Here is a 26,070-nt window from a genome sequence, read left to right as displayed (position 1 = left end):
ACGTGGTTAATAACACTGTGTAACAATTTTTTTTCCTGGGTAGTAAGTGTTACTTCCTAATTGCTTATGCCTCAAAAGTACAGAAAATGGCTATTATTCCCCATAAACTTTGCTTTTGTGACCAGGACAGTGATATTTTGAAATTGACCTATTTTCAATGCGAAGACGGACAAATTATTTATGTCCTTTCATTTACATAAAGACAGAAAAAAACAACATAAGAATCAAAATTAGCATGCATTTATACTAATTAATAAAAAAATGACTACAAAAGATTTAGACACCAAGGCGCACTACCACAGGCGGGACTGGCCACAGAGGACGGAGTTCTCTGATGGGGAGGAACAACGTCAAGTGGGAGCCACTGGTGGACCCCCGAAAGGTGCTGATGCCACCATTGCACATCAAATTGGGCCGTATGAAACAATTTGTCAGAGCTTTAGATAAGGAGTCGGCAGCCTTCAAGTACCTTCAAGACTTCTTCCCGAAGCTGTCTGAGGCAAAGGTCAAAGCCGGTGTCTTCGTCGGACCACAGATAAAGAAGATCCTGGAGTGCAATTAATTCCCCAAGAAGCTCACGAGTAAGGAGAAAGCGGCTTGGTACAGCTTTGCCGCAGTGGTTCGTGGCTTCCTGGGCAACCACAAGGCCGAAAACTATGTGGAGCTGGTTGAGACTCTGGTGAAGAACTACGGCACAATGGGATGTAGGATGTCCCTCAAAGTCCATATCCTTGATGCTCATCTTGATAAATTCAAGGAGAACATGAGAGCGTACTCGGAGGAGCAAGGCGAGCGCTTAATAATAATTTGACAATGATATTATTGTAAAAAATATAGAAATATTGTATTGTTATTATTGTTAATATTTACAACCCTTCAACATTCAATTGAAGGCCTGTCCTTGCAGTGTTGTTCATGGGGGTTTGTTTAACCATACTTCACCATGTACATCAAGGCGAGTTCGTGAAGGGGGGACTAGAACCATTTAAGATATCGATTACCTCTGACGTAAGCCATGGCCAGGAATCAGAATCTGATCGTCAAGTGAAGTGTGCGACCCACCGTGAAAACGCTCCACCTCAAACTGTAACCTTCAAAATAATTCCCTTCAGTTATTCATGAAGGCGTCTCTCAGCCTTAAGTTTTCGTACTTATTTAGACTTTGGTGATTGAACTAATGATCTGAGCTTAGTCACCAATTTTGGCACGAAAAAGGAATTAAGTTTTCCACTTAATTTGGCTTAATTCCAGCTCTAAGAATTAGAAAAGCATCAGTGTGATTGCCATACGACGGAATATTTATATGTACCAAGGAGTGTGGGTGGGGTAGTGCACCCCTTGTTACGTGGAAAACAGAGGTCATTGGAAGGTGCAGTATTTCAGGAGTTCTATGAAAGCTTCTTCCACATGCGGATTTCTAAGAGAATGGCAATGCACCTCTTTCTCTGCGGGTTCAGAGTGGATGCTCATTCTCAATGTGCGACACTTACAGCACAAAAGGAATGAAGCTTGGAGAAAAACACATCTTAAAGTGTCATTTGTATTTATTTCACATTGCTTACAACAAACTCCCAGCAATGAATTTCAAAATATTGCACTTTATTTTCCTATGATTACTTTCCTTCAGCAATAATTATTATTCAGAATTTCCAATTATTCTGCTCGCGATAGAATACAATTTAAGCCAGAGGTTTGTTTGTGCTCCCAAGTGTCTCATTAGCAATTGTTATATATATATACTTCAACAGAATAAAAAAAGGAATCTAAACGAGTCATGTAGATGGTAGAATGGCGCCAAGGTGGCGAGATGTTAACTACCTCGCCTGGTATGCAGGAGGTCGTGGGTTCGATCCCTACCCTGACACCTTAATATTTGGAGTTTGCATGTTCTTCCTGTGTTCATGTGGATTTGTCTCCAGGTCCTCTAGTTTTCCCCTCCACATTTAGAAGCATGCGTTTAGAGAATTTGGCTGCTATAAATGTCCACGTGATAAGCCACTTTGGTGAGCTATCATTTGTGGCCAGGTTGCCTCTAAAAAGAGCTGTATAGCTCAGTGGGCTTTATCTGGTAAAAAAAGGAAAATAGTTAATAGCCTCGAGACAACATTTGTGCGATCCACAAACCCTCACCTCCACAGTGCTGCATCACAGGCCACGTGCATCAACCACCAGCACCACCCGGCTAGTATCATGAAAGTCCTTTACTGAGAAAACCCACGGCTAACTCGTGAGACTTTTTTTCAGGAGGGTGAAACTTGGGCTGCTTTGCCAATTCCTCATTGGGTAAATTAATGCGTGGGAAGAGCTGCAAGAGCCCAAAGAAGTCCCAACACAAATCAGGAGCTGACACAATTCAACACAGGGGGGGGGGGGGGGGGGGGCGGCTCTGCGAACCAAATCGCTGCTCCTATCGTCGTGGATTTTGGAGCTTTACAAATCTCCGTGAGCTCTACCAACCCTTGCCCAGAGAGCAATGGACGAAATGAACAACGGCGTGTGCCACCGTCTTTTGTCTCTTGCCGGGACCACTTTGCGCGTGTGGCCGTCTGCGCCGCCGCGCTTTCCTTCCTGGCTGTGCTGCCGCGCGCACAAACTTAAGGCAAACTTATTTTCGGTCTGCTTCGCGTTGTCCCTTTTGGCGAATTGTCAAAGAACAACTTAAGAGTGAGCACGTAGCTTCGTAATGGGTTTGGGTAAATAATAAGCTTCACGCTGAAGCGAGATCGGCCGATATTCCTACTCCGCACGCACACACGCGCACACACGCGCAAAAAAAAACAAATACAAAACCCGCAGTGTAATTATCGGGGCACCTCCGCCGTTCTCATCCACAGCCCGCGTAGACGAAGCGAGTCTGTGGAACAAATGGCCCGAATCGGATCAAATGTTTCCTAGCTGAAAATTGGGTGCTAAAAAAAAAAAAACCCATCCATCCCCAGCATGAAGAAGATGGCACGGGAATGATGTTGTGGCAATCAGGCGGTGTTTTAAAGCTGCCGTTGTTGTTGTTGTTGTTGACGCGTGGAGAGCGCGCGCCCGTCTGTGACGTGATTGTGATAAACACGCTCGGGTTAAGGCTCGCGTGTTGCACACACAGTTCAGTAATGTACTAGCCCGCCACCATGCACAGAAACGTTCTCTTCACTGTAATAAATACTTCCATCTTTGTTTACAATAATACATGTCCATGATGCTCACAGGTTTATCGCCGATTATCCCCCCTCTCCTGCCCCCACCCCCCCTGACCAATTTGTGATTTTATAAATTGTAGGGCCACAATTCCAATGAATACAAATGTTGTTTAAAGTTGCGTCGCATTGCAGTATCTCTAGTGGCTGCAGGGCTTATGCGAACCCACTATACGATATTCCGTTGCTTACAGCACTTTGTTAAACACTGGCACACGTAAACACATGCATAATCATGCACACATGTTCACCTATACATAAAAAACGTTTATTGTTCAGAGCACTATGTCAACCCACTGCTGGATGGAGACTTTCCAATGCCATGTCAGTCGTGCGGGTAGTTTCTCCACACTGAGGCCTAGGTGGGGTTTATGTGAGCACAAGTTCTAAATTGCAAGGTCGTGCCTCAACATGGGGTATCAACTAGCACAGAAAAATACAAGGCTAGTAGAACACATCGTGTCCAAAAATATATTTTAACTTAAAGTCTGCAAAGCAGAGCGATCATATTTCCCAACACTTGAAAGACAATCTGAGGTCCCAAAGAGATTTGAAGTAGGACCAGGATGGTAAAGGTTTTGATCCAAAACATTTGTCGCTCGGTTATTCCAGAGATTAGGGGCCACCACGCGGATGGAATTTAAACCGAGTTTGGTTCTCAAATTTGGGGGGGGGGGGGGGTGACTTTGAGCAGGAACAGGGAGGAGGAAGAGCTTCTAGGAATCTAGTGATTGCATGTGTGTAAGTATGTTGAACTTCTTTCACACAATACGTAGCCAACCACGCTAATCGGAGGTGTAGGGGGATGGACAACAAACTAAACACAAAAAAGTAGTTATAAAGAAATTCGTTTTCAATCTAGATTTAAAAGTGCTTCCTAATATCGGAAGGAAGAGCGTTCCAGACAGCCGCATAAGCGCATCTGAACGCTACCGTGACCATCTTTTTTCGCGTGGCTAGCCATCGATGCAGTAACCATGAGGTAAATGGGGACAAGGGGAGGGAGGAGCCCATGACACTCGCTACCAATGTCAGCTGCGGCCGAGGGCCGAACTCAAGTGGCCGGGGTTCATCGTGCAGAGTCAGGATCAGAATATTCATCCATAACTGGAGGAATCCAATGAGCTATGAAGCTCTTTGTCACAGATGTCCATTAGGGGCAGGTCAGAAAGTTACAACAAACAAACAATACAAAAGCACGACAGGAAATGTAAGCAAATCACACAAAAAATACAAATCAAACAACTACATTAATTTTACCAGGTAAAGCCTACTGAGCTCTTCACTTCTTTATCAGAAGCGACCTGGCCACATGTGGACATTCACAGCGGCCAAATATTCGAAATTATCTGAACGCTAACCAGTGCGCCACCGCTTATACACACGCACGCAAAGCCCCTCACTTAACAGTGTGTTGGGGGCTGTGAGCGAACACCCATTGCGACACCAAGCGATTGCGACACCAAGCGTGCACCGTGATGCTTTTTTGTCCCCAGTTCCGCTTTAAAACACGCGCAGCGCCAGCTACTTCGAATTTTGGGCCGAGTTAACATAGACGAGGTCCACGCCAGATACAGATACTAACCGCCGCTGGTGATGCCCGTCGATGCGAGGCGTCGCTATTACGATCCCATCTTCATTCATCACTATCGGATGATCAATGCTCATTATGTCACACGACCGTCATTTATTAACACGGCCACGTGTTGTTGTTCGAAATGATACATTATTTAATACTTATTTTCCTAGCTGCGGTGTGTTTATTGATTGAGATGTATCTATTTATGGATTTGAAAATCACTCATCAGGTCTGGTTTTTTTCGCTCAGGCAAATACGAACCGTTTGGATGTGCCTCACACCTCCAGCACAAATATTGCAGGGGGGAGTTGGTGGTGCCGTGGTTCGCACACCGCGCGATCAACCTCGCAACGCTCAATTCCCAGCTACGGCTGACATCAGTAGCGAGTGATATCTTAACCGGCCCTTGCGTTCCACTACTTCACCAACCCCTGCACTGCCCATAGCGGTGAAGTATAGCCATACAACAGCACAAATGATGCGGCACCCTATCTCTTATTTATGGACCGCCTTTGATCAAGGCGTGGGGAGGCCTTCATCCAAAAGTCGATTGATAGTGGCCTGAAAATTATGATGTATGATTACTCTTACTTTAAATCCTTGAAGTTTGAAGGCATGGCGATATTCTGAAATGTGTAGAGCACACCGGCATGACAATTGCCTATGTGGCAAATGTACGCGGACAAACATTATTATATTATGTATATATCTGCAACTGGACACATCTGTAATACATAAAGGCACTGCAAGTGCAATTCAGTTCTGTTCTGATCTTCTGCAGCTTACTCGCACACTCTGCCGCGGGAAATATCCCGCTGGATACGTCACATCGCATTAAAAGTGGCATCGCGCTGCATTGCAATCCTCCGCTGCAGAGTACACAATTTGCCATTCTCTCTGTAGCCATTTGCACGAGGGAGATACTGAGTAATCCACCGTTGGTTCTACAGACTGGGGGGACAATTTCTGCTGGGGTGTGCCTATTAACGTCAGCGAAAAAGAAATTTGCACTGGAGATGGCACTTCGGACTGGAAAATGCAGGGCTGATGTTGTTGATCATATCAGGTACTCGTTTAAGGCCTCGCCTACCTAGAGAATAGGCAAGAATGAGAAACCAATCGCAACTGGTGAATAAGCATCGTGGACAGATACTGAACACAGGTCACCAGGATGTCAACGCAATGCACGCGCCACTACACTATCTATCGTAATGGCAAAAATCGTTAACATGCATTTGAAATACAAGACACAACATTTTCATTAACGGTGCACCCTATAAAATACACAATGTCAACCCCGGCAAACAAAATTGTGTCGCACTATTAAAATAATGACAATATGCAATCACGCGAAACACAAACTGTGGGCGAGAATTGTGGCACAGTGATTTTGCGGAGTGCGCCGTTAATTCAGCGACATGAGGTCGATTCCCAGCCACGGCCAACGGTCAGTGACGAGCGACAACTCCACCGGTCCTGCCCCTGCCTTCACCAAACCTGACCAGCGTGGTGAGGTTTGGCCAAACAGCTCCCCATGACCAACACGGCATGAGGAGAGCACCTACGCCCAGCTGGGTATTAACAAATGCCTTCAAAATAAAAAAAATGCTTTATGAACTTTGTTAGCGGTGGTCAGTGGCGGCTCCTGCAAAATCTCTCAGGGGGGGCAAATGTCTGGATGATTGATAAGGATAAGGTCCAACCCATGCAATGGATAAATTAACAGCTTAAGCATGTAAAGGCAACTTCACTTCTTTAATATTAATGAAAAATAAAGTGACTCTTACAATGCATCTTGTTTGTTTCTATACTCACTATTAATATACAAACCACTCAAGTTAATTTTATTAAAGATTCCACTAGGTGGCGACAAATTATATTGTTGGATGAAACGTGCTTACGTATGATGACGTAAGCACGTATACGTATGATGACGTAAGCACGTTAGGGCGAGCCCTCCCGGAAGCCATAGAGAATGCATTGCAGCGCCCCCGTTCGAAAAAAAACATCTTTGAATGTAAGTCTATGGGGCCACTCGGGGCGATTCTCAGCTGGAGGGAAATCGCCCAAAAAGAGGCGGTACTCCACAGAACGTAGCATGACGCTGATTGGACTATATCCAGAGGCACAGTGACGGCTAGCGTGAATCTGTGGTTGAATGACATTGGTGGTGCGTCGCCCAATCGCCCTAATGAAGAAACCGCCCCTGGCGGTGGTGTAAAAAGCAGGAGTCAAAAAAGCCTCCCGCCCTCGACATTAACAATTTACACTGACTCACAGCAGAAATCTTCTTGGTTCTTTCGGTAAAGTCACGTAGAAGGAAAATAATAAAATAATAAAAATAAAACATAATAAAATAATTCTCACGACGTTTCGGCCACAACGCAAGCAGCCGTCTTCAGGTGGAGAACAGGTCTTGCGTTGTGGCCGAAACGTCGTGAGAATTATTTTATTATGTTTATTTTTATTATTTTATTATTTTCCTTCTACGTGACTTTACCGAAAGAACCAAGAAGATGAATCCCTGCAGTCACGAAAGCTTTAAATCGAAATCACAGCAGAAACTTGCAAACCCTAGCGAGTTAACATTTTGGTTAGCCGACCGCATATTCACACCGTTTTGGTCTCACAATCAAAACCGCAGAGAAGGCGGAAAAAAACAGCGGAAGAGGTGGAGGCAACCCACAATATTTTATCTCACGAGGCAACGCTAATGGCTGAAGGTATGCATTTTATTTTATACGGAAAAATAAGTATAATTGGGAGCGATGGTTTAACAGGCAAGGATAACAAAGGTTAGTTTCGTCCGGCACAGTTATATAACGCAATTGGCCACGCACGAGGGTTGCCACCTGTCCTGATTGTCCCAGAAACATCGTCTTGTCAAGGCAGCTGCTGTCCCGGGAAATAAGTCATTCTTTCCCTGGATATGAAAAGTCCCGATGTCTTGTCAGATGTGTAGTGATAATAATACAACACTCAAGACGATGCATTTACATGCAGTTCTGCCCTCTTCTGGTCCTGCGAGATATTCATCTTCCCATGATACGTCCCAGGTTTTTTGTATCTCAGAGGCGGCAACTCTACCTCACAGCCTGTACTGCGAGTCGAGTGGGTCGAATTGTCAATGTGGAGAGGCTAAGTGTCGGGGTCAGGTGTAGGTTAAGAGCCATGTGGATCGTGTCAAACCTTTCCCTACATCCTACCGTCAATTATGGAACATTGCCAGCAGTGAGTGAATTTGAAGGTATTTGGGAATTTAGATACAGGCCATTTCTCATTCGTCTCATCTCCTCCCTTTCCTACTATTTCTATGTATCCCCCGTATAGCTTTAACAGACTGTTGGTGCAAGTGCTGTCCGCGAGCACCTATGAAGCCCGGTTCTGCACGCGACGGGATGGGTGGCCAGCACCCACGCCCACCACACCACCCTCGTCTAGCAAAGCAGGGAAAGAGAGGAAAAGTTAACGGACACGGCCGATGAGCGTGACAGTTTGCGGGGAGTGGTGGTGCAGTGGTTTGCGCTTTCCGCTGTGCATCTGAAAACTTCACTTTGATTCCTGGCCACGGATAAAACGGGTCGTGAGTGACACATGAATTGGCCCCTGTTCCATGGCGGTTCCTTCCCTTTGACTTGCCTTGAATTTTAAGTGCGAAATTTTGATTCGTGTTAGCTCGCATACGCAGCCTCATTGCTTTTTAAGATTACTGACATCAAGAATAGAGTTTAATTGTGGTACCGGGCTCCTACTGAAATACGAGAAAAATTATTTATAACAAAAATGAAAAGAGTAGAGTTTAATTGACAAGTTCAGACCCCAGCACTCATCCGAGCGAGGAGACACTGCCCTTGAATTATCCACGATGCCAACATTAATCTAATCACGCTTAACCGTGTACATTTGGCAAACAGAGGCCCAAACGGCCAAGCGGGCAGCAACAAACAGCACCCTTCAGGGTGTTGTGGTGAGTTATGCAAGGTCATACGAACGTGAGAAACGAGACAACGAGAGGGAATTTCACCGAGTCGATGAGTGCGAGGAGAGAAGCAGAGAGAGAGAGATGTTGTGCAGCATGTGGGTTGAAGGGCGGGTGTTGACGGAGACGATGTACCCTCCCCCCACCCCCGTCAAAATCGAGGTGCGAAGCTTGTAAGGGCAGTCACCTTGGTGGCGGTATCGCCGCCATTGAACGTGGCAATCGATGGCATTTTTTCGTGAGAGCAAAAATTCCCACAGAGGAAAAAAGGGCCTCCGATGCCTCGAAACTTTTTTCGGTGCGCACGCACTTCCAAAAGTGGACGTTCGATTTCCTCGCGAGCCTTTCAAGGATTAAAGGGTGGAAACTAAAGGCCTGCGCATATAGCTGATTGTGCAGGAATATAATTTCGTCAAATTTAATAATATTAATAAAAACGTCTGACCATCCAGCCATGCGAACAGGAGACAAATGCCTGCCAAAGTTTGGACAAGATCACAACATAAAGAGACAAGAAAACGTAAGGTTTTCTAGTGGAGTCGTTCACCTGTGACGGTGATTTTATTTGACATTCACCCTTAAAAAAAAAGTTAAGGGTTCTTTTTATTTATATACTATGTTGACTGTTCGGTGACCTCACCCAACGTGGCGCGTTTTATTTTAAGGAGACGCTGCTCGTAGGTAAATGTGCGTCGCTCTGCGTTTGAACGATGACTTCAGGATTAACATCCACCGGTCGTTGTCTTTGTTCTTTCTGACTTCGACACTTCAATGTTGCGCTGAAGTCTTTCAGAAAGAAAAAAAACAACAACGATGGATGTTAATCTTCGAGCGCCGGCATTCTCCGATGTGTCTTTCTTGGGTTGTGCCGCGTGTTTTTTATAATGCGCGCGACCCGAAAACACACCTGAGAACTACGGCACGCGGCCGCCACAGCCTAGATAGACGCACTGATGTTGCCGCTCGTTCAACAACATGAACGTATGGGGAACATAGCAGGGAGCCTCTGCACGTCAGTGGGAGAGGCACCTCTACAGATGTCATTCGTGCTGGCGGCCTCGAGGAAGCCCCGATCAGGCTACCAATTTCATGCGAAGTTGACCTAGAGAAAGAACCTTAATAGATACTAATTTATTGCTGAGTTAACGTCATGCTTTAATTAGCCTTGGGGTAGTCGTGGCACTCATGTCATTGCCGAGCTGACTCAAGGGAAGCTTTTGCGTCGCATTGATTGAAGTTGTAACTACAATAATAAAATGTATCTGTGGGTTCATTACACATCTTTGACGAGTCGGCCGTTGAAGAAAAAAAATGCGCAAATTGGATTCAGTACATGGCATATAACTGTAATGACATCTCAGGATGCTGTAGGGAGCAGTGGGCATGTTTATTTGATATCAATAGGCAGTCATAGCCAGAGGTAAAAGAGAAGGCCTTGAGCTTAGCGTTGAACAGAGTTGGGGAAGTTGACAACAGAGACAGATGGGGGAAGGGAGTTCCAGACCCTAGGAGCTGCAGAGGAGAAGAAGTGACGATGAATTTGAGGCTCAATTAAATCGCTCTCAGTAAAAGTATTTCAAAACTCGTACAAATATTGGGTGGAGTTCTAGCACCGGATTAGCATGGTTGGCTACGTACGATGCGAAAGAAGTTCAACGTACATACATATGAGTGGAAATTCCACATTGCAATGGCAGGAGCAAGTAACGCAAACCGTCCAAACGCTATTGACATCCCACAATACACTGCATGCGCGATCGATTCCAGAAGTGGGACTTTAGCACCACGATCTCGCGATCTTGATTCGAGCGCGTGAGCCGTAGTACCGGCCCAGCTCTGAACGATTTCATTTTTTTCTTCCAACAAACATTCTTGTGCGACTTTTAATTGTTTGGCACGGTGAGGCGAGGACAACACGAATCAGACAAATATCACCGTATGCTTGCTAAAGCGTGACCGCGTTGAAGCGAAACGTTGCATTTCACGCAGTTCCACCTCCCGTGCGGGTAATGCGTTGTGGCACGGGTAGTGAGCCCACCACCACAACTGTCCAGGGTTCAAGCCCTGGGGCACTGCAAATGTGAACAAAATCATTATTGTCAAGCGTGGAAAAAGTGTTCAAATGAGGTTGAATAATAAGTCACGACAAAAATAATAATTAAAGTTGTTGTAATGATTCAGCTGCCTGAGCGATTGTATGCGTCGTCACGATTGCGAGCGGAGATTCGACTGAAAGACCCGTCCGTGTGTGTCTCCTAGTTGGCGTTTCAGTTGCGTCCTCCAATTCGTCACCCCGTCCGTGTCGTTTTGTTTTGCCCTGCTCGCACGAGTTAAACATTTAATGCGGATTTTGCGGAAACTAAATAAATAAATATAGCTCTCACGTGCACAAGTCGACGCGTGTATCGCGGGTGCAAGAACGAACACGAATTGCTTTGTCGAATCACCCTTCAAAACAACAAGGTTATTTAGTTTCGGCAGGTGAGAACTCAAGAGGCCAGGATGGTCTACGTTTAAGTGTATCGAATCATTACTCAATACCTATCAATTTGGGGTGTAACGATGCATCTATTCATCAATTAAGATGTCTTCCTCCGTTTCTAATGCGTGCATTGAATAGTTCGGGTGCAAATTAATTCATTTCAATGCTATATGTCTAATTAGGTAACAAAACCCCCGTGGTCACCAGAGGCGCTATGATGCGGCACAATGCATCTAAAGAAATCTAATCATGGCCACACATTGTGACGATTCAGCTAACCACGGGGCAAGCAAAATTGCTACAGCAAATTGAATAATCAGCAATAAACCTGTTAAGACCGTGGGCACGAATTACAAAAAATGAAGTGTTTATTGCAGTGGCAAGGAACAAGCCTGATTTCACTCTGGCCTGACGAGAGAGGGCCGCTCTCAATTGTGTCCCAACAGCCCCACAGGAAAGAAGGTGTGGCGACATTTCCACCACAAATGGAAGATCAGGGACTGAACCAAACTGCGAATGCGGTGAGGTGCAAACCATCAGGCGTACATCACTGGCGACTGCCCAAATACACAACGCTGTACTCTGGCGGAATTAGCGGACTGCTCCACTCAGCTACCCCAATACAACCACGTGTACTCTGGTGTAACGAGTGGACTGCTCCACTCAGCTACCCCAACACAACCACGTGTACTCTGGTGTAACGAGTGCACTACTCCACTCAGCTACCCCAACACAACCACGTGTACTTTGGTGTAACGAGTGGATTACTCCACTCAGCTACCCCAATACAACCACGTGCACTCTGGTGTAACGAGTGGACTGCTCCACTCAGCTACCCCAACACAACCACGTGTACTTTGGTGTAACGAGTGGATTACTCCACTCAGCTACCCCAATACAACCACGTGCACTCTGGTGTAACGAGTGGACTGCTCCACTCAGCTACCCCAATACAACCACGTGTACTCTGGTGTAACGAGTGGACTGCTCCACTCAGCTACCCCAACACAACCACGTGTACTTTGGTGTAACGAGTGGATTACTCCACTCAGCTACCCCAATACAACCACGTGCACTCTGGTGTAACGAGTGGACTGCTCCACTCAGCTACCCCAATACAACCACGTGTACTCTGGTGTAACGAGTGGACTGCTCCACTCAGCTACCCCAACACAACCACGTGTACTCTGGTGTAACGAGTGCACTGCTCCACTCAGCTACCCCAATACAACCACGTGTACTCTGGTGTAACGAGTGCACTACTCCACTCAGCTACCCCAATACAACCACGTGTACTCTGGTGTAACGAGTGGATTACTCCACTCAGCTACCCCAATACAACCACGTGTACTCTGGTGTAACGAGTGCACTACTCCACTCAGCTACCCCAATACAACCACGTGCACTCTGGTGTAACGAGTGGACTGCTCCACTCAGCTACCCCAACACAACCACGTGCACTCTGGTGTAACGAGTGCACTACTCCACTCAACATGCCGTATTTTGGTGGAATGAGCAGACCCCACTCAGCTACCCCGGATGCTGTGGATTGGCTTACAATAAAAGAGAGAAGACACCATCGGAATCTCAATGGTGTAAATGCTTACCTGAGCTCTCATACTCTGATGGTGCATTGTCTTTGAGTTGTGCGCCTTTTGGCGTCATCTGGTCCAACCCATGTGAGACTAGGCTCTAAGGAAAGCTGTCTCGGGTGTGGACCAATCAACTTCAAGGACAGTGCATATATTATCAGAGTTATGTTTTTTTGTTTGCATTATGGCTGCAGGTATTGTGGTCTATGCAAACATGACTCTTTGTAAAAAAGGTGTCAGTTTTGTTGCCAGATAGAAGGGTAAAAAACAACGTATCAGAGAGAAGACAGTTAGAAGCATCTCAACGTTCCCCCAGCTGATCGAGCGATGGGGTGGCGTACATCTCTGTCGAGAGAAATGGCAAAACTAATGCCAACGTATGCAACTCAAAAGTTTCCTAAATTTGATTCAAATACGGTGAGTCGTTCACCATTTTCCGATGAGGACATTTGCCTTGCTACGAGTAATACTGGCGTTGTGCGTGGGTTTTTATGCATTGTTTTTTTTTTACAGCAGAGTTCCGATCATAACTATCTGGAAATAGGTGCACTCTTGTGCAGTGCATGCCAACTCAAAATCTATTCACTGTATCCTAAATGTTGTACATTTATTTGACAAATTTAACGCGGCATGTAATTTGTATTTATCTTGCTTGAAAGTTTCAGTTTTCAGTTTCATTTATTAGGTGTACGTGTGGAAAGACATTTGCATCCATTCTAACGTTTATTTGAATAAATGGATGCTTAATCAATGAAAACAATAGGCACTCTGAAAACCTTAACAATAGATGTGAACTATGTATGAAAAAATAACTGCGATCAAGACTTTTGATGGGAAAACCACTGACGGCTCTGCGCAGAGAACCTTAATCAATTAACCGGTGTGTGGCTGGCTGGCCCATGGGGCTAATATCGTGCTAGAGCAATGCGGTGGCACTGCTCAGATCTTTGGGCTTGAGTCCAGGTTTCATCTGCCCGTTATTAAACTGGGTGCTTAAGAGGAGTGCGTTGATGGCCTCAGACTCATTTTCTATGCAAAAAACCCCAACGACTTGCGTTTAACAATGGATTTGTTGAGTTAATTTGGCACGTTTCAGCTTAGGGAATGAAACGAGTTGGTTTGAGTGCCGTGTCGCCAACACTTTCTTGAACACACATACTTTTTTGGGGTGAAGTGACGGACATAATGTTTAGCGCGCCATGCAATGACCCCAGAAAACTGAGGTTGATTCCCGGCCACAGCTGACATTAGTGGCAAGCGACATCTAAACCGTTCCCCAGTAACTACTTAACAAACTCGCACTCACCAGCGCGGTGAAGTATGGTCCAACAACTCCCATTAGTGGCACAGCATCGGAAGGCCTTCATCCCGATAGTTTATTGACAAATGGCTGTAAATTATTATCAATATCCGTCCATAAATGACGTCACGCGATTTTGGACGAATTTTGACCCCCCCCCCCCGTCGTCACACGGCGTCACAAAAAGTCAGACCCCCCCCCTCAAATATGACGTCACAAAGCTCTGCCCCCCCCCCCCCCCCCAAATAAAACATGCTTCAAATCGCTTTAAACTATTGTCATTGTAGTGTGTATTTAATGTGGCGCTGCACTCCGATGTTGTAGGAGAAAACATTTATTAAAAAGTCAATTTAATTAAGTAGAACGCGTTGTGTATATTTATTTAAAGTTGCGCATTTTGATGTGACGTCACATTTCTCAACCCTCCCCCCTCGTCACACATCGTCACAAATGTCTGACTCCCCCCTCCACCTCTAGGTGCGTGACGTCATTTATGGACGGCCCCTAACTGGTGTTGCTATGAGACCCACTGAAGTGACATCATCATCCTGTCGGCCACTCTCTTGACCCAAAGAGATTTGACACACTCGCCCCCGTTGCCAGAATTTCGAAATAACTTTCTCTTGGTCTGGCCCGTGACATGGTGGCGTGAGTGCAATTGCAATATAATTGATAGAAAAAACAAACTAGACTTGCGGGAGCAAATTCGCCGAGCACACAGAGGACCACAGATCACGTCACATCTCTATTAAGCCACTTTATTAAGGAGCTCAGCTTTATTTTTATTGCGTGCCGAGCCCTGACGCGAAGAGAGAATTGGCTTGGCATCAAGAGAAGTGGCTATGGGTGGGGGGGCGCAGGCGAGTGTGGGCGAAGGGAGGCAGATCGGGCCGTTAGGAAAACGCTCGGACAGGGGTTAGTGCCCCAATAGCAGCTGCGCTGAGCAACTAATTTTATGCAAGATTAGATTTGAAACCTGTTTAGACACGTGGAGAATGCATTATTCATGACGAGGTGGAGAGGGGATTGAAATGATCTTTGCAATTCCCATTAAGTAGGAGAGAAATTGCTTTCCATAACCTTTCAGGGGCAGTGATGAACTAAATGTTAAGTGCTGCGCCAATGAATGGAAGCCAATTTCACCGGCATTTATTTGTTTTGTGGCCAAAAAAATACGTCTGCTTACATTTGCTCAAACTTGCGAGAACGGTCTTCGTGGACTTTTGGGTAAATATTGTTGGGTCATTGTCTTTCGTATTGCAGTGGGAGCGGTGGGGAGAGTGCAGGAGACAGTGGAGAATTCCGACTTTTGCTGCGTTTTTTGGCAGCGACGTAAAACAGAGTAAATTCAACCTCATGCCTAATTAACCTTGATTTACAATTGTGCCTGTGTTGTGTGTGCTTTGCCGGCCACGGCTGACATCAGTGGCGAGCGATGTCTGAACCAGTCCTGAGCCTGCTCTAGATCACCTCAGCCCAAAATGTTACTAGCTGGTGTGGTATTTTAAGTATCATGAAAAGGCGGTGACAATGGCAGCTAGGTGCCATGCCTAGCCAGATCACCGCTTGGTATGCTGTCCCTGACCTCATAGGTCCCTGCTATTAGCAATTGTCTCAGTAGTCTACGTGGCTATATCGGGAAGCAATGCCTTTTTGTGTTCGTCAGAATATTCTGCTATAATCCCAAATTACTTGGTTTCATTTCCTATCCACTTATAATATTCATGGCAATTGCCGACTGCCTGGCATGACCCTTCCTCTAGGTTGTCTCAGCCTATATGCGTATCTAGTAACTGGGGTGTAGTCTTTAACATCAGTACTGGGATGGTACAGTTGCTGGCCATCTATAATATCAGTGACTAAGGGTAACTAAAGCTAGGTTATGAGCCCTGTAGATCAACTCAGCCTAAAATAAGCAGCCGATGTGGCAGAGTGGTTCACAAATATTGTGACGTGATGTTGGTCCCACCACCATTTATCTTCAGTGCTAATCTTAATAGGTGTTTACGACCAATAATTGCCCTAATCAATGTGCCTAGACCAGGTTTAGTCTTGAAAATACGATTTATCTTGGTATTCTGAGTTGTCAACGTCGAGTCCTCCCCTGGTTAAACAACATAAACTAGTAGCTTGAGAAACCAGGATAAAGGGGGTATTTATTGACAAATCTTCACGGGAAAATTAATGTGTTGATGTCTCAATCGCCGGCAACTGGGTAAAGTGCCATGGCAATGTGTTTCAGCCATTTCATCAAGTTGTGAATCTCGCACAACTTATATGAAAAGTTTCTGTATACACGTGTCTGTTTGTGTAGTTGATTGAAGAAAAGTTGTGTTTATTTGCTCGTAACACATGGGGCTCTCCCACCACCTCCTGCCAGCAAGCCTTTGCAAATTCACGTGGTCTCAAGGTGCACCTAGCCTGGCAAAACCATTGCGATGAAATCACTGCCACTTAGAGACACATGGGAAATCGCAGTCTTTTTTGACAACTGTATTCCAATTGTGGTTATTGGCATCGATGTGATGACATGAAGCGTCTATTCAGAACTTGTGCAGAGCAGCTCATCAGAGAATAGCCCGAGGAAGCCGATATCACACAACTGCTTCGGAGAGCCAGACAACTCACCTCTCTTATCCATGCACGATGGGGTGCTGCACTTTCCAAAAGCACCCTGGTACAGCGAGATGCTCGCTGCATTCAACCAAACCAATGTTTTACATTTTCTCAGATGTGCACTTTACCTCGATGAAGTGAAAATGCCTATTTTATTAATCAAGCGAGCATGACTGCTGATGAAGACACAGGTCCAGGATTAACTTGGGTTGTTTGATCAATGCTGCTGAAATTATGCTCTCCCAGAAGGCCATGCAGCTGATGTTTGGTGTAGCAAATACCTTTATTTTGTCTGTGTATACAGATACATAATGTGTAAACATTTTGTTTTATTTCATTTATTTTGTTACTTATATTCACTACAATGACACAAATGATAATTTTTAGGAATATTTCAAAATGAAGGACTTTGGGTTGAGATCCTCAACTCGCTACACTTTAGAACCTGGTTCAAGTACAGACAGCTGAAACCTGGATCTGAGTCTAGGATCTCAACGAAAGCCGCCCAGCCAATGCTTAGCTATTACTCTTGTTACTATATAACCAGGCTATACAAACAGACAATCGCTCACGTACTGAACTCCTGCTCTGAGAGATCCATTCCCCGTGGCATCGCAACCACTCACTCTGCCTCACATAAAGCCGTTGAAGAGAATACTAACCTCAACATCAAACTAGAACTGTTTCCTCAGCCATACGAAGAATATTACTAGGCTATACTATAAACAAAACACATTTAAATTTCGATTTAAAGCTTTCTTGACTGCAGGGATTCATCTTCTTGGTTCTTTCGGTAAAGTCACGTAGAAGGGAAATAATAAAATAATAAAAATAAAACATTATACAATTGTATTTTATTATATTTCGCTTACAAAATTGTATTTTATTATGTTTTATTTTTATTATTTTATTATTTCCCTTCTACGTGACTTTACCGAAAGAACCAAGAAGAAGAAAAAACACATTTATTCAGCCGTTGTGATTGCCGAACATTTGCCAGTGGCTGAATTGCATTAGCGTGTTTTAAATTACATTTTCATTGTTGCACAAAGGTGTCTGTTCTGTGTGGGGATTCTGAAAGTTGTTGTCTTATGGATATACTGCTCGCAGACACGTGGAATTCCCAGCACTGGTTCAGAAGATGGGCCCCACGGCCCGTCGTCCAGAAGTCAATTGTCAAAGGGCCATACAAAATATTACTATGAGTATTATTATTTGTTTTAGATATATCAATGATGCGCATCATTTTCGCAGTAACAAAAAAAATTGATGATATTAGGACCGTTTTTATAAAAGCAGAGGCATATTTAGAGAGCAGAAATTCTATTTAATTGTAATGTGCACTCACCGTGATTTCAAAGCTGAGTGACCTTTACAAATCTCAACCCTCCCTTCCACCGCTGCCCATATCTCCCCCCACCCCTCCTTCTCCGCGAGGCTCAATGCTGATTCCTTAACCTTTTCCCTATTCACCTCTACCCCAGTAGCCTTTCGAAGTAATATTACGTTCAAATTAAAAGGTGAATATTAAACGCTGCGCCAAGACGCCCATGAACGGAATCGTGAAAAACGCTCGGAGGTAATGTGGAGAATTCTTGCAAATTGTGCCGATGTCGTGAGCGTATTTCTTGCAACCGGCCGCACGGCTGGTACTGTGGTAGTCACAGTTGCATAACTCCTGTTTGGAATATCCTGATTTTGAAACGCGGTCGAAGTCTGATTTGAGATATAGATAAGACTCACCGCCTCCGCTCGGTGATTCAAATGCTCGACGCCATTTGGTTGAAAAAACTTGTTTTTTTAAAGAAATGCGGCAAACCATGGCACCTCTGTTGATGACTGCCGGTAAAGTTACAAGGAGACAGAAGGGAGAGTGAATGGGTTCACATCACTTACGACTGACGAGACCCATTCAGGTGCCACGGCATTTTCACACTTTGGGACAGACATGGACTTAACCTTGCATTGCAAATTTGGGCTGGCATTTTCTTTCGATTTTATATGAAGCGATTTCTCTTACAACAGCGTTTTTTTTAAATGATATATATTTTTGCACCACGTGACATAATTGACATGTACTGGCGTTGTGAAGTAAAAACGACTGCATGTGACTACGAATGCATACATTATCTATTCTCTGCGTCTCTTATCTCTTGTTAATCTTGCATACACCTTACTGTACCTAGTCTCAAAGAGCCATATCTGTTGGCGGACCATAGTCTCCTGGGGCACCCCCAGAGAATCCGTGGGCCAAATGTGTCACATAGGCAACCGGTTAATGAGTCGTGCATGAAATGACATCGGTGGATCTATTGTGAGCTTGAAAATAATTGGCACCTCCGATTAGCAGGGATGGCCAGGTGCGGTGCAAAAGAAGTTCAACATACGTACATACAATTGGCACTGATCAATACATTGTCACAGCACGACCAAGGCAGCCATCATCCTGCCAGGATTGATAAAAAAGGAGTATAATTTTGTGGGAAGTCACAACGGTGGTCCGTATTGTGCATACGACTCCCACACCCACAGCATTGTGACACTTTCATCACTCCCTCACATCCCCGCACTTCCAATTAGCACGGTTGGCTACGTACGTTGCAAAAGAAGTTCAACATACCATCCCCAACACATGCTTGAATATTAAGACAAATTGTCATTGAATTAATGTTTTATAATTTTCACACACACACACATTCTTTTTTACTATTTTCCACTAATTTTGTTATTTATTTCCACATGGGAAAAATACACAACTGACAGAGAAGCATTTTCTGCCAACAAATAAATGAGTTCTTGCTTAAGCCCAAAGGGAAAGTCATATTTGAAGATTCCAAATTTGTATGTCACACTTATAAAAGTCGATACAAAATTTGGCAAACGATCTGCTGTTTATTAGGACCCCCTCCCCTCCCCACACGTGTTATAATGTTAGATCCATGCTACATTTTACATTGATTCGACCTCATTTGTTGTGAAAGCCGGAAGCAACATCGGCATGTCCGACTTGCCTTGTGCCAAACACTCATTCATGGAATTGGCCAAACCTCCTCCTGTTCACATCCAGGCCTCAGACTACTCTGTATTTCGCTGCCTGTGGCCCCACCTCCTTCAAAAATACAAAGGAAAAATCCATCTTTCACAACCATCTGTTTCTTGCCCTCTTCCAAACCCTCTCAATGCATATATCCCCTTTGCTCGGTCAGCGCATTGCATAACAGTTGCATTCAGAGACTTCGTAATGCCAACTTTGAAAGCAACCATTCTAAAGAAGCAGAACACTTTCCTCAAATGTCAAACTACAAGCGCAGCCACTGTGGGAGACATGACTGCCTCGTCGGCCCTCGCAACCACAGTCGCCCACACAGGACAAGAGACCGCCGCCATCAGCAGTGTCATCTTCAGTCACAAATGACAATGGAATCATCCCGACCCTGATGCCAGTTGTATATCTTGGAGTTTGCGTGTCTGTCTCTCTCGCCGTGGTCGCGTGGATGTTTTTCCGGGTCCTCCGGTTTTTCCCTCCACATTTGGAAATATGCATTTAGAGTATTTGGCTGCTATACATTTTACACGTGATAAGCCACTTCGTTGAGCTATCATTTGTGGCCAGGTCGCTTCTGAAAAAGAGCTATACAGCTCAGTGGGCTTTACTTGGTAAAATAACAAACTTTAGTTTCAGTAACAATTCACACGGAGACATTTCTGATGGCCACAAGGGACGCCGGCAATCGGTGGTGCGAGAACTTAGACGGCCTGCGACGGCCCGAACGGGGCCACTTCAACGAAGACGCGACACAACGCACAACCAAAATCCCGTGGTTGAAGTGCAATCTGTCCGTCACTTAGCCGGCGACTGCACATTTACACCGCGCTTACACACGACGTACGGGACCGCTAGACATCAAGCAACTCCCGATGCCACCGCGTGGATTGCCAGACGCAACGCACAGCTATAACGCTTTTGTCGGTTGTTTTTTAGGTTCCGTACAAAAATAAAAAGGATGACGACACAATGCCAAATTTAATTGTGACATTTTGTAAAAAGTATGAAACTCCCACCTGGAACACGGTGACGATCGCCCAGAGGAGTGAGTCGAAGTTCTTCCGATCGGGGATTGTGTCTCCCGTGTCGGTCTTCAGGCTGAACTTGCATCCAAAGAGATGCATCCCCAGGATGCTGTCAACGGCAATCACAACAGAAGAAAACGCGGTGAATCGAGCGGGCCATGAGCGTCACCTAACACTGAAACTAATCTGCACGTCAGTCGGCACAGGGAACAGGCCTTGCAAATTGCACGATGATGCTGGATGTAATTACCAGCGAAACGTCGTACTCAAAAATTGTAAATGTTGTGGATTCACTCTTCAACACACCGGTGGGCTAAAGTAGTGAACTATTTGTCTTTTGTCAACGTGACACTTTTTTACTGATTGGCCGTGTCGGGTGGTGGAGGGTTACAACACATTTGTAATCCTTGTTATACTCCGCACGCAGTCTTTGGGTGCGTCGCGTGAAACAGGGTCCCACCATCAACTAAACCACAGCGGTTCGGGTACTAGAGCCAGGGTCGGCTATTGACCAAAACCCGCAAAAGCTCATGTCCCTAAGGGACGCACCGCTACAGTGAGTGCATTCACTATTCTGATTAACGCCCTGCACCTGTTACCTGCAATTACAAAACATGGGCCGGTTTTCACTGCCTGTCTGAAATGGAGCCATGACTCGTTACGAATCGGAGTGGCTGCAGGCAGCCGGGCTGCGGGGGCGGTGAGGGGGCACACTCGTCATCAGCATCATGATCCATGAGCAGAGAGCCCCGTAGGTTTCCGCTGCACATTTCGTCATTAGTTTCCACTTTCCTCTGTCTGGTCCTAGTATGCTCAAGTAGTGGCCACATCTTTCTGGCACCAATCTCTTGCGATGTCATCGTCAAGCCATTCCCTGTTGGGTGTTCCCCCTCTTTCCGGTTCCTTCCATTGTGCCATCCTGTGCCACCCTACCACGCGTGTCCAAACAGTGCCAGCTGCCTTCTCGTTCGCCGCCGGTGGCGCTCACCTGAAGATAAAGATGAAGAGCATGAGCAGCATGCAGAAGGTGGCCACGTTGTCCATGGTTCTCATGAGCACCAGGAGCTGGCGGCGCAGCGCGGGCATGAAGCGCACCAGCTTGAGCACGCGCAGCAGACGGAACGTGCGCAGCACCGAGAGCCCTCCGCCCGACTGCCCCACGATCTCCCACACGCTGCCACGCAGAGACAAAGGTTGCCCACACACACCCCCCGAATCATCCACTCTGCCCCCGCAGTAAAGCCGTTAACAGGACTGGTGGGGCAAGCGGTGCTGTTAGCGAGCACCCTATGAAGGGCCGGCGGGCACGCACGTAGAGGTGCATACAATAATATACAAAGACAAAGGTCCCCCGTATAGCCTAAAACAAACTGTTGGGGAAAGTGCTGTTAGCAAATGACATTTATGAAGGCCGGCACACGGCACACATACACAGACGTAATCATATACAACTGTAAGGAATGCCAGGGGAAGGATTTCCACCAAAGGGAGGGGGAGAGGGATGGTGGCTGTGGAAGGAGCAGGCGAGGAGATATGAGAGAGAGAGAGAGAACGGGCGGGAAAGAGGGGAGAATTGGCGGCAACCGGATCGAGAAGGCTGGGGACGAGTGTGGACTGGGGGACGCAATAGAAGACGAACCCCCTGCAACCTTGTGTCGGCCCTCCTTCACACAACGATCCCCCATATAGCCTGAACAGACTTGAGCAGCAAGTGCTGTTAGTGAGCACCTATGCACATGATGGGGTGGGTGACCAGCATCACGCCCGGCTGCCTTTTACTCCCCAGTGGCGATATTTACACACCGCACCGGGCACTCATTTGAGGCCGAGTTGATCTAGGTGTGGCCCAAGATCGGTTCGTATAATTGTCACCGGTATTGGCCGTGAGTGTGAATCGAACTCGGCTCGTCAGGTTCAAGGTGCAGCGCGCTAACCACTGCGCCACTGCTATGCACGCACAGCTACTTTAGTATAAGGGGCCGTCCATAAATGACGTCACGCACCTGAGGGGGAGGGTCAGACATTTGTGACGATGTGTGAAGATGGGGGGGGGGGGTTGAGAAATGTGACGTCACATCAAAATGCGCAACTTTAAATAAATATAGACAACACGTTCTACTTAATTAAATAGACTTTTTAATAAATGTTTTCTCCTACAGCATCAGGGTGCAGCGCCACATTAAATACGCACTGCAATGACAATAGTTTAAAGCGATTTGAAGCATGTTTAATTTTTGGGGGGGGGGGGCAGAGCTTTGTGACGTCATATTTCAGGGGGGGTCTGACTTTTTGTGACGCCGTGTGACGAAGGCGGGGGGGGTCAAAAATCGTCCAAAATCGCGTGACGTCATTTATAGACGGCCCCTAAACAGAAGTTGTATGTTTTTAAGTTCGACACTGACCTGATGATGACGATGACGCCGTCGAAGATGTTGTACTGGTTGCGGATGTAGCCAAAGAGGCCGCACGCGAAGATCTTCAGAAGCATCTCGAGCGCAAACATGCTCGTGAACACGATGTTGCTGATCTCTAAGATGTTGGTCAGCTCCTCCGGCTGAAATGAAACACGTGAAGAGACACACGGGCCATTAAGTGCCTGATCACACACGCGGACACGAAGACAAAGATCCCGGCGTTTAGCCGAAAGATGACAGAAACGAGTTCCGGCTAGCGAGCTCACACGGAGGCGACTGACTCGGCACACCCGTCCTCTCCCCAGAGCTGAAGTTTTCAACACTCAATCTTTTAAGGCTGAGTTGACCTAGGCTAAGCCCAAGTTCTTGCTACTCGAATGTGCAATGTCGAGAGAAACAATCGGAATCCAGATCGCTGGGCTCATGGGTGCAGTGCGACAAGCAAGTGGGCAACCCTCCCTCGGCACAGACGTGCACACACGTGCACGCAATGCAAGCTAAGCAAGACCTCACACAGTATCAGCTCTAAGAGACTGTTGGGGGGACACGTGCTCCTAGCACGATCGGCAAAGTGTGGGGAGCAAGGCGTGTCTTCCCGGTGCTGGTGTTCACACTCTGCTCCAGACACTTATTCAAGGCCAAGGCCTTACGTAGTCACTGGGTTCTAATAGGGCAGTGAGTGCTCGCCACTGTACTCGTTTTCCTCAATGCACATGTTTACTGCACATACTGTACGGGCTGCTGTTGCCAAATGGAAAGTGGTCAAATAGATCATAACACGAAATGCCCTTCAATGACATACAGATTTTGGTCAGGAATCACTTCAGGGAAATGCTTCAGCTTCATAAAAAGAATGCTCCTTATAAGCAATCGTCCATACTAACTAACTTGGGACTCGTGTTGTTTCACAAAATTAATTAAAAAAAACATTTTCGAAGCGTAAATATTCTGGAAGGTAATTTCCATTCCGCAATGGAGGAAACAACTACAGCTGCAAAAATTGCGTATACAACGGTAAAATAATCGTTTCTTTTAAAGCGCGTGCAAACATGTGTATGGAAACATGTGAAATCGAGATTAAGGCGCCGTCAAACTCGATGACTATCTTGTAAGTAATATAACAAGGCAGATGATTAAAACGGGGTGAGAAGTTTCTCCCAGAGAACATTGCAGATAGCGTCGTTTTGTTCATTGGATTCCAGTGGATACCTCGACTCAAATCTAAGAAACCCATATGTCTTGCTCGTCTCTTTGCCTCTGGAGCATTGAATGCCCCTTACGAATCATAATCTCACAGTACTGTGGCAAGCAAATGATCACCGTCATCAGACATTGTCTATACACTGTTGGATGAAAGCCAAGCCACATGCGTCTCTGTCCCGCAGGATGATCTCATCGCTTCATTGTCCATCCTAACCTTCCCAGGTGCATGCCATTATTTGGCTGTCATTCCATCGCCAGTCTCGTCCATTGGCCATCATCCCTCCTTGCGACGTATGCTCTCCACATCCGCTTAATTTCCTTTGGCAGTCCACAGGATGTCTCTAATTGGCATTTATTCCCCTGGTGCAACTGTTCACCTATTTATGTCTCTCTGTGTAATTTGAAGCATTCATCTTGCCAGGCACCTTTGCTCACCCTGCAAATTTTGCTCCCAGTTTCTTCGTCAGCGTCCATGTTTCTGATCCATGCGTGATGTTAACTACCTCGCCTGGTATGCAGGAGGTCGTGGGTTCGATCCCAACCCTGACGCCTGTATATTTGGACTTTGCATGTTTTCTCCGTGGTCGGGTGGATTTTTATCCGGGTCCTGAGGTTTTTCCCTCCACATTAAGAAACATGCATTTAGAGTATTTGGCTGCTGTAAATTTCCACGTGATAAGCCACTTCGTTGAGCTATCATTTGTGGCCAGGTCGCTTCTGAAAAAAGAGCTACAGTGGGCCTTACCTGGTGAAATTAAATAAAAAGTTTCGTTTATAATGAGAATTATGCACCGTTTTAAAACTTAAACATTTGTACTGTACGTCTGTTCTGGTTTCAATCAACAGTTCACAAAGTTGATGCCGAAATGCGCCTTATTTCATAATTGCTCTGGGTGAACATCATCTTCAGAATCTTTCGAGTTATGTCCTTCCAAAAAAACACATTAGTTTCCTTAATCAAATGAGCAAAAAAACATTACGTGAATCTCATTTGTCTTAATTATATTATACATGCATAATTCACAAACATTAATTAGATAAGGGACAGGATTTAAAAAGTCTGTTAATCAATATCACCAATTCGTGCTCTCCTCGCCTCTTGCACAGACGTCAATGGGCGATGCGGACTCATAAATTATCAATGCGTGCGTGTGGGTATTGGTTATTTATGTAATTTATCATTATAACATATTTTTTACCACTGATCAGCGGTCATTTTTGAATCCAGGGCACACGAGTTTTTTGTTGTTGTAAATTAAGGGTTTGATATAAATACGTTTATAAATTCTTCTTCTTCCACGCATATGTCCCGCTCACATGGGGGTGTCCGCTGTCCTTGCCAAGCTTCTCCACGCTGCCCTGTCCTGCGCCGTCTCTCTCTCTGCTCCTCGGGCCACCGTGGTCCCATCGCACCACATCGCCCCCCCCACCTCTGCGTCTGCCTTCCTCTTCTTGATCTCTTTCCTTTCACTTGCATCACTCGCACCTTCTGACCCAAGTCACTTTCCTGTTGTTTCTCCACATGACCGAACCACACCCAGAGCCCTTTCTCTCTCATCTTCTCTGTGATTTATACCACCTTGAGTCTTCCTCTCACTTCTTCATTTCTCACCCAACGAGCTCTATGGTGTAGAGTTTTGATGAGG

General features: G+C 45.8%; 1 protein-coding gene across 1 annotated transcript in view; it reads right to left on the bottom strand.

The window, feature by feature from the left end:
• LOC144721291 (voltage-dependent T-type calcium channel subunit alpha-1H-like) overlaps positions 1-26,070 on the bottom strand; it is a 270,667-nt gene that overhangs the window by 53,175 nt on the left and 191,422 nt on the right. The window contains exons 10-12 of the mRNA XM_078598797.1: positions 23,210-23,361; positions 21,796-21,981; positions 20,799-20,916 (exon numbers count right to left, since the gene is read on the bottom strand). Coding sequence (XP_078454923.1) covers positions 20,799-20,916; positions 21,796-21,981; positions 23,210-23,361 — 456 coding nt within the window. The remainder of the gene's footprint in view (positions 1-20,798; positions 20,917-21,795; positions 21,982-23,209; positions 23,362-26,070) is intronic.

Source organism: Lampetra planeri, chromosome 1, assembly GCF_965212315.1.
Source record: "Lampetra planeri chromosome 1, kcLamPlan1.2.h2, whole genome shotgun sequence".
Classification (NCBI taxonomy): domain Eukaryota; kingdom Metazoa; phylum Chordata; class Hyperoartia; order Petromyzontiformes; family Petromyzontidae; genus Lampetra; species Lampetra planeri.
This window is presented reverse-complemented; position numbering and strand designations above follow the sequence as displayed.